Source organism: Humulus lupulus, chromosome 1, assembly GCF_963169125.1.
Source record: "Humulus lupulus chromosome 1, drHumLupu1.1, whole genome shotgun sequence".
In the NCBI taxonomy this organism is placed as follows: Eukaryota; Viridiplantae; Streptophyta; class Magnoliopsida; order Rosales; family Cannabaceae; genus Humulus; species Humulus lupulus.
In genome coordinates this window covers 275,788,679-275,798,611 of record NC_084793.1, presented here as the reverse complement: position 1 = coordinate 275,798,611, position 9,933 = coordinate 275,788,679, and the positions used below count along the sequence as shown (strand labels likewise).

At 33.9% G+C, this 9,933-nt stretch overlaps 1 protein-coding gene across 1 annotated transcript; it reads right to left on the bottom strand.

Annotated features, from left to right (window-relative positions):
- Nucleotides 1-541: 541 nt before the first annotated feature.
- LOC133806952 (kinesin-like protein KIN-8B) lies at nucleotides 542-7,869 on the bottom strand. Its single transcript, XM_062245048.1, has 15 exons — nucleotides 7,471-7,869; nucleotides 7,293-7,364; nucleotides 7,076-7,192; nucleotides 6,351-6,439; nucleotides 5,047-5,191; nucleotides 4,857-4,952; nucleotides 4,663-4,754; nucleotides 4,164-4,412; nucleotides 3,939-4,089; nucleotides 3,487-3,549; nucleotides 3,172-3,408; nucleotides 2,863-2,967; nucleotides 2,664-2,777; nucleotides 1,580-2,185; nucleotides 542-1,126 (listed from the first exon to the last, which is right to left on the bottom strand). The coding sequence occupies exons 1-15, from the start codon at nucleotides 7,516-7,518 to the stop codon at nucleotides 878-880; spliced, it is 2,433 nt and encodes an 810-aa protein (XP_062101032.1). The 5' UTR covers nucleotides 7,519-7,869; the 3' UTR covers nucleotides 542-877.
- Nucleotides 7,870-9,933: the final 2,064 nt, after the last annotated feature.

Below are 9,933 nucleotides of genomic sequence, written 5' to 3'. Positions count from 1 at the left end.
AGATATTTTGTTAAAAAAGTATAATAGGTTGCACATGCTTTGCACGTGCCACTCACTAGTATACATATATTTATAAATATATATATAAATAGGAAAATTCACTTATAAGGCTTCACTTTAAGCTCTACCGGTAGGACTCTCAGTATTTAAAACCCGTTAATAGTTTTCGGCGTGATTTTTTTTTATGACCGTGTATATTAGAGCTATTTAGAGCATCTGCAAATTTTCAGAAAATTCCGAATAGTTTACAGTACCGAAAACTAGGTTCAAACATGTTGCACGCGTGACTAATTTTTTTTATGCACGTGAAAAACATATTTGAACCTCGTCTTCGTTACTGTAAACTATTCGAAATTTTCTAAAAATTTGCAGGATGTTCTAAATAGCTACAATATATACAGTCATAAAAAAAAAAAAAAAAGTCGCGCCGAAAACTGTTCACGGGTTAAGAAATACCGAGAGTCATATATATATATATATATTCATTCGTAAATAAACTAAACACGAAAACTAGGAAGATTGAAAGACTTGAGGAGACATATAAGGCAAAAGCAATGTGAGAATTTTTAACATTCTAATCATGACATATGTACAAGGATTTCACTACAATGATCTCATTCCTTGTGTTGACGACTGACTAGCCAAAACATCGTCAACCCAAGCCACTCCTTTTTTCTTCTCCTATTCTCTTCTTTTTTTTTTCTATCCAAAACCCATTTTAAAATTCTGTCTAAGCTAAAACAACTTCCTAGTAAAACCAACAATCGAGAGCCTCAATTTCGCTACCACTACTACACCTATGTACACTTTGAGAAGAAATCAAAAGGGGCCAGAAAGAAGCTACAGAAATAAAGGAAAGAAAAACTAGAGATGAAGGCTATACAAAATTGTGATGAGGACCACGGGACATGGGGGTACTAGAACCAAAAGGAAATGACCCTGTTGTACCGAAGGTAGGCATGTTGGAAAACTGTGGAAAATTCGAGCGTTCGGTATTTGAGAAGCTATGATTGGAGTTTAGCATACCAGAACCTTGCTCCATTGGGCTGAATCCAAACAAACATCGGGTTGTGCCGAGGTGATTCACCATCCAACCTTGCCTACTCAAAGTATTATTCCATTCCACCTGTGTCATATAACAGATACAAAATGTATATGGCTATTAGTATTGGGAAAATGTCGTAAATACTTTTTCAACACGTATAGAAGCAATCCAGTAAAAGGCTAGATCAATTGATGCAAAATGAAGAATAAGCATTTTTGTGCTAATATCTGGGAAACAGTTGTTGAAACCCTGAACACTCAGATCCTCCTCAAAAAGTTTGAGTTAAATCCTTGCTCCTTAAAAGGAGGGGAATATTACCATCCACTGTCTAAAACATTATAGCATAAAATATGTAATATGAAAAATGAATTATGAATTATTGATGTTTTGAAAAATGTAGGACACGCGCCTAAGAATACTCTTTGCTATAAAATATTGAAATTGAGACTTAAAATGTAATAAGCTTCTTGACCAATTCTGTCTGTTTAACTATTAAGACTAAAGACAACACTAATATACTTTTGGCAATTGTACCTTTTGCCGCTCGCCATAATTAGTAGTGACTGCAGAAGTAGATATGCAGCTTTCACCATAAGGTAAAGACCGAATTCTCATCTCTGGACATGAGCTTCGCAAATCTTGAGAAGGTTTATCAGGAGTACCAACCCATGAATTTTGCCTGCCACAAACCCAATGCTCACTACTCTTCCTCAGTCTCATATATGCTGATGGGGAGTGATCATGAGAGACCAAGAAGGAGTAGTCATGATGCTCCTCTCTACAGAAAGCACGAGGTGATTCCCTACATTGCTTGGGTGAGGACTGTGAGCCAGAATCTTGATACTGATCAAATATGCAAGATGATCTAGAGTATGAATGGCCTACGTCAAAATATCCAGATGGAGAAATTCTACCAAAAGCTAAATCAGGTGACCGATTCTTAGCTGATTGTCCGACATTAGGTGTCATTGTCCAATCTTCTATTGTTATTCCACGTTTGGCAGCAAGGTCCAATATCCGCCTTTCATCTAGTCCCAACCCCATGAGCAAGTCCCACATGTTCCTTACCATTTCCCGTTGATTGTAGATGACTTGATCCCTCATTGCCATTTCAAATTGAAGTTCAGTATTGGTCATTCCCTTAATTTGTGAGAAAAAAAATTAGGAAAAATATAACTAAATATATAAAGTACGTGTAAACCCAGAGAAATTATGGTCACGAAATCTTTAGCATGATAACTAATAGCGGTAAGGGCCAGCCCTACGATCTTCAAATTTTTTAAATATAATATTTTTTTACCTACACAAAGGCCCCAAAAATTTGAAAAATATCATTTTATATATAAATATTTTTAAAATAGCATATTTTTGTATAAGGCCCCATACCATTCAGGGTCGGCCCTGTGGTATAGAGTAAAACTCATACCAAGAACACCCGTAAAATTAGATTCTTATAAAAGATCTAAAACTGTAAATATTCTAAATTTATTCATTTAAAAAATACAATAAATAAAGCCCTATTTCACTCCAACACAATAACTGTACAATTTTCAGTGGCATATCACAAATCAAAGAATGAAAGCAGATTTTATACAGTTATAAACACATAAATGCTTACCAATAGCCTGTATTGACTAAGAATCCGCAAGTATGTTTTATTTCCATTATTACTAATGGCCTCTTCAATCATATCTTGAAGTTGACATCGATGCTTCTCATTGGACTCAATTTCCTATAGACAGTGAAATTTGTTGTAAGAAGCAAAAATTTCGCAAGTTCATAATTCTATGAGTTGAAATACAATCTGGATGCATTACCTTCTGGTAATTAACACCAGCTTCATCATTTTCACGGATGTTATCTAGAATGACTTGTCTCCTTGCTCTCAGAGCCTCAACAACTGAACCTTCTTTTTCAATAGTCTGAGAAAGAAATATGTTACGTTGAATACATAGTTATCCAAAAAATCTTTTTCTTAACAAATCATGGAGCAAGAGATCATCTACCAATAAAAATTCACTGCATGAATTAAATAAAACACTAAACTTGGCCACAGTATTCAAAAGAAGAAAAACAATCTCACAAATACACGACATAGCATTTTAACTAATAAGTGCACTCTTTACCTGTTGCTTTGCAATAGCATCGTCAAGATGTTGGAGTTCTGTGCGGTTACGAAGGTTGGTTTCCTCAAGTTCATATAGTGCCTTTTGTAAGTTTATCCTTTCTTGAACATTTTCACTGGTCTGATGACTCAAAGTATTTAACCAAGATAGCTCATCATCAACAGCTTTCTCAGCTGGTTTGATACTTAGCTGTGAGTCTTTTTCAGCTAATTCCTTTTTCAATCGGCAAACCTCAATCTATACACCTAATAATGTCAATACAAAAATGGAACTCTTTGCTGAAATTCTTTAGATTAAAATAATTTTAAAGCTTACCTGAAGACTGTCAATCATCCTCTGGTAGTCTGAGACATGGGTATCGATTGTACCAATATTTTTCTGTGAACAAACCACAACCATTTCAAAGTTAACATAAGAAAAAGAAGAATGAGATGATTTCTTGTTGTCATAATGTTAACAGTTTAGCTTCAGATGGTGGTAAACAGACACAAAAAGTGGAAAATTTTGCATAATATTGATTAAATCAAGCAAAAACTGGAGAAACACCCATAACAATATGCATTAGTAACCAACAGAAATAAAAGTGCACCGTAGAAAACACTATTAGCCAACAACCAACCACCCTATCAGCAATACCAAGTAAAAATGGCAGTCAATGATTAATGATAATTAACATCTACAGTAAGATTGAACACAGAAATCAACTCTTCGAGAATATTCAAATGATAAATTATTTGGAATACACAACACCACTACAGAAATTTCACCTGTATGTGTGTCTTTATTTCCTTGGCTCGATCAGCATATTTCAAGGTATTCACGGTGTGATGATACTGACCATCTGCAGGGGATATTGTAGCTACCATGACAGTTTGAGAGTTACCACTAAGACCATCTTTAAGTATTCGTGTCAGTTTGCTGCAGAACCATTTAAATTAGCCACTGTAGCAAGGACTATACACGACTAGAAGTTTCTAATTACCAATACCTACCTATTTCTGTAAGGAACATAAGCAAGGCCTTTCTTGTGCTGTTTCCCCAGAGCATTTATGCAGTTTGCTAATGCAAGAAGCGAACGATTGATATTGGCTCCATCACGTAATTTCTGGCCTCCGTTATTTGTTTCAGAAGCTCTTTCACTGCCAGCAAGATCCACAAGTGCTAGTTTTCCCCGCATTACTTGATTCCGATACTTGTTCCTCTGTTTTCTTTTAACAGTTATCTCCAGAACAGCATGAGACCTAGTTAAAAACAAAACAATTTCATGAGAAAGCAGCAAAATTAATTTATTCATTAAATTGAAAGCAAAGAAAGAGGCACTGGAGCTGGAGAGGATGCTGCAACAAGGTGTACATTTTGGGGAAGCAGGATAATGAGTACTTCCAATAAAAAGTGGAATAGTCATATATACTGAAAAGATAAGCATGAAAAGTTTGGGTATAGTAATAACCATGGAGACATGCTTATACTAGGTAAAGAAATTTAACTCACCGAGAGGATGTTGCATTAGCCTCTGTGCTTTCAGTTTTCCTTCGACTATTCCCCAAGTTCAAAAGTTCAAGAATTCTATCAGCTGAGTGAACCTGAATTAGAAGCACAATTCATAAACAACTAGCAATTGCCCGCATTATATTAATTGACAAACAAGATTTATATAAATATATATATATAGATAAAATTCAAACCTTGATACACCTTAGACCAGCCACAGTTATGCCTTGCTCTGGATCCTCCCTCAATTCCAAATGACCAGAAGACTTTTCAAGTAAATCATAGATAACCTAAATTCACCAGAATAAAGATTAATAAATGTATATATATTGGATAAAGGAAATACTGTATAATAGTATATTTTAGTACGCAGCCACACCATACTTCATTATAGACTTCAAGATAAGAACAGGTAACTTCAATTTCATCAGAGCTCTTGTCCCTTTGGATAAGATCGAAAATTCTGTGCAGACTAAGAACCATAAGTCCAGGATCATCTTTGGTCCCAACCATAGTGTAGGTTTTACCACTGGAAACATCCATATGTGAGAATATCATATAGGAAAAATTATAAATAGACAATGCAAACAACAAATAGTAGTAAGACCTTAAAATTATAATAATGCATGACGATTGCAAAATGGTTGAGGAAAAGAAAGAATTATTTTCATTAGTACTGTTATCTCAGTTTTCATAATTTAGCCAAACTTGTGGAATGTCCAGGATTTTAGAGAATCCACCTCATCACCATTTAAATACTTTATAGAGGTGACATTAAGCACATATAGTCTCAATTTTCATAATTAGTCCAACTTATGCCACATCCAAGATTTTAAAGACTATAGAGGTGATCTATTTATAGAAGTGGATTGTTATTTTTGTCATTACACAAGATTTTAGGAACTACTAATACAGCAAGTATGAATCTAAAAAAAAATTACCAATCGTTAAATTCAAGATGAGCATCAAGAACAATTATTCAATAATTGCACGTATTCAAGTTCATCAAACAAACATGCATTTGATTTTAAAGTATACCCAACAATAAGATGAATTAGAAACAACACACCTCCACCATTACTACTTTCTTCTTGAGCAAGTACCATCTTCTACAACATGAAAAACCCGGAATAAGAATTAATAGATGATCAATGTGAGACAATCTCTTTTGGAGCACTCTCTATTTTCACTCAACCAAGTCTATCTAAACCTCAATAATACTCCAAGAGACCCTTAAGCGTATCTATACAAAACATATATATAAATTGTATATCAGAATGTATTATTGGGTCTATTGGTGCATTGTTGTTTAGAGAGACTTTGGTTGAGCGAAGTAGAGAGAGTGCTCCAAAAGAGATTGTCTCACATTGATCATCTTCTAATTTTTATTGCTGATTTTCAGGTTGTTGAAGATGACATTTGCTCAAGGAAAAAGGTAATGGTGGAGCTATGTTTGTCTTCTAAACTCTCTTGATTGGTATACTTTGAAACTCAAATGCATGATTGTTTTTTATGAGCCCATTATGTGAAATCATTGAATAATTATTTGATGCTCATCTAAGTTTTAACAATTGGTATCAGCAGCAGAAACTATTTGCAACTACTAATACTGAGGCCCATGCCAAACAAGTGAGACATGAGCAAGCAAGCTCCAATTTAAGTTCAAAGAACAAAAAAGCTAAAGATACCTTCCAGTTGAACCATATGCAAACACGGTTGCATTGAGACCTTGAACAACCCCAGATATCACAGAAGATATGCTTTTCATATAAACATCCTGCATAAAACAATAATTATAGCACAAATAGCTTTGGAAAAAAAAAAAGTATCCCTAGAATCTCAATTATCCCTTTTCTAGCCGCTTATCAAGTATCACTTGTTTCCTTGGACATCTTCAAAGTATTAAAGCAACAATAGTACAATACTACGATCTATCAACTGTTAATCATGTGAACAGTGAAACAATGATATTATCTGACCCATCGGTGAGTATTTATAACACGAAGATCACAGGATAAATTATTAGCACCTAACATTCATTTTTGATAAGTGAAATATTACCATGTCATGTATATCAACAACACAGCACAAAAAGATTAAAAAATAGATAAAAAAAACAAACGAAAATGAATTAAACATTATCGAAGCAGAGAATAAGTTAATCACATTAGTTGCTTTTTCTAAAATTGCATCATGTGTTTCTTTATAACATTAGATGCTAATATAAAATTATCTTGCCCTGCCATATGTACCCTTTTATAGTAATAAAAAATGTTTAAGCAAAACAAAACTTCAGACACTAAAGAAATAGAACTGGATACGCTCTTTAAGTTAGCTCAATATGCCATACAATACATCATGATTAAACAAATTAACAAATATTCAGTAATCCGAGACAAATGAGGCTAAGTACCGAATTTGTGGAATCAGGACCAAATGCATAGTCAAAACTATATTTCTTCTCCTTGGTTCGATTCTGTATACGTTCAAGGTAGCATTTGGACAAGTCAGGATCCAAAACAAGCAGCTCCTACAAAACAAGCACATCATCGTCATCAGTATATTAATCCAAAAATCAATAAACAAAATCTCAAACTATCAATGAATAATGATCCTAATAACCACAAAACCTTCTCATCAATAACTCGAACGATGTCGCGACCATGTTCCCTCTCAGCCAATGGTCTGCATTTTACGGCAACCTGTAAAGAAAAATATGAGCAAAAGAGACCCAAAGTAAGGACTCGCGCCATGGAAGAAAACAAATACAATTGCAGAACTCGACATCACATATATATAAGTACTTACAGTGAGAGTTGTAGCTTTCTTTGAAGCAGGGGCTCTAATGCTCGGCATTTTTAATCAACATCGATTTCTTTTCTTTTTCAGTAAGAAAGAAAGGAAGAAAAAAAATAAGACTAGGTACTTAAACTCCAAAATCACATTGCAACACAGAAATCAAAAAACGCAATCAAGAAGATAGGGATTTTCTCGCGACCCAAACAGAAACTAAGACACAAATTTCTTCGAACCATAAAAAATGAAAGGGGGGTATGGACGAGTGGCCGGCATTCCAGGCTTACATAAACTTAAAAAATAATAAACAAATAAATATAAAAAAAAAATAAGAAAGAAAATATTTTCCAATCCCAGTAAGAAATTTATTATTGGCGAAAATATTGGAGAAAATTGGTGAGAACCGGTCCAATTTTTCAACAGAAAAAAAAAAAAAGATTAAATACGTACATGAGAATTGAGTTGAGATGAGAGTGAGAGATGGAGATTAAGCTTAGTTGGCATGTAGAAAGGGAAATGATTCTGTGGTTGACGGTATAACGTACTACTGTGTAATAAATGATGAATAAAGTGAAAGATCGTGACGGTCGGCTTAATTGATGGAGGTTAATTTTGGTATTTGCAAATATCTTTGCGGGGACTGATCCGGAAGTTCATTTCATTCATTGCCTGGGTCGTGATCTGCAACTTTTGAGTTTTCAGACGATTATTTTTTCATTTTGAAAAGTCCCTTTATTATTTATTTATTGTCTCTATCCTCTTTAATCTTTTTGTGAACCTTCATTTGTAACGGCTAGCCAGTCTCCAGGGGTCTGTCTCGGGCATTTAACCGAGGTTTAGATGCACGCGTCACACGTGTGTGGTAAAATAAAGTTGTTTATGGATGTTTGTTAAACTGTGGCAAATTCTCGGGAGTACCCTCCTAAAAGGATACACCAATACATTTTGTTATTTTTTGCTTGGAAAGTATTTTTGTTAAAAATTTTATATCATCGTTTATATTGTAGTATCAAAAATAAATTTCAAATATATCACATTTCACACGTATAAAAAATTTAGTCGAGCATGTAACAATCTATTTTGAATTTAATTTTTAGCATTGTAAATTATTCTAAATTTTGTAAAAATTTACAAAATGCTCTAATTAACTACAATGTTCAGTCATAAAAAATAAATTCATTGAAGATAATTCCAAAAATACCATAGGATGCAATAATGTGCTCTTTTTGAAGGGTCAAAACACCAAGGGTGTAATAGTGTGCTCTTTTTTGAGGTGCATCGAATAATTCCCCAATAATTATAATAGTATAACAATAATATAATATACCTTGGCTGACAACCATTTTGATTTTGAGTTGTTTGTCCATTTCTATGCTTAGATGTTTTGTTTTGCTCTGGTTCTATGTTTAGATGTTTAATTACTATATTTATATATTTTTTTAAATGATTATAGTTCCTTTTATCTTAGTTTGTTAGTGTTACATGGTATTATTTAAAGAAATATGTTCTCAAGTTTCATTTAATTTACAAAATGTAAATGAAAAATTATGGAATTTCCTAAATGAAGAAAAAAAAAAAGAAACAGTCTTTGTTTTTTTGCTAAGTTGACTAATTGATTATTATTATTTTTTTATTTTTTTTAAGGAAAAGAACATTGATTCAATGTTAAAAAAAAAAAAGACAAATAGTCCAACAAGTTTGGTGTAACTCACAAAGCTGCACAGATTTGATTAGGAGACGATTGAACAACAAGAGCAAACCAAGCTAATTACAATAAAGGAGCAAATAAACCCAAAAGCAATGTCATTCCCTACGAGGACAGATAACCAATAGACTGATTAAAATAGGTATAGAAAGATCATGAACCCTGGACAAACACACATTTTAGTGGATTGACTTTTAAAGATCTTAGAATATCTCTAATGAAGTGTTAAATTTGTGATATATTACTAAGATATAGTTCATTTTACAAAAAAATCTTGCTCCAATAGTGTGCCAAAAGTTGTGTCAATTTTGCATACAATATAACATGGTACATATTTTGCATCACCATATATGTTATACTTTTTTATTTATTTTTGTGTCATTTTTATTATTTTTATCTATTTATATTAAATGTTATATTTTTTACCTTATTATTTTTGTACGCCCTGGATTTCCCACGGGCTGTTTAGCAGGACGATCCTCGGACTAAACATGATTTAGCCCGAGGCTCCCACAGGCCAGAGGCTTTATCTTCAGGACGGGCCCTTTCTAGCTCGAGGGGATGGAGTTTCCTGCTCCTTCTTGTTGTTCCAGGAGCTGGGAACAACATCCGACGACCACTGAAGGATCAGCTCGGGTTATGGATTACTCCGGTAGCGAGCTTCTCAGGAAGCTCTGACCCTATGGGAGGTCAACACGCAAGATAAACGTGCATAATCCTGCCATCACGTGTCCGATATCCCCCTGACTTCTCGGACACGCCGCAGGAAC

Coding starts and splice junctions, on each gene's coding strand:
- LOC133806952 (XM_062245048.1), bottom strand. CDS start 7,518: ATGCCGAGCATTAGAGCCCCTGCTTCAAAGAAAGCTACAACTCTCACT. Junction 4,953..5,046: donor ATCTTGAAGTCTATAATGAA/GTATGGTGTGGC, acceptor TGGTGAATTTAG/GTTATCTATGATTTACTTGA. Junction 2,186..2,663: donor TTAGTCAATACAGGCTATTG/GTAAGCATTTAT, acceptor TCACAAATTAAG/GGAATGACCAATACTGAACT.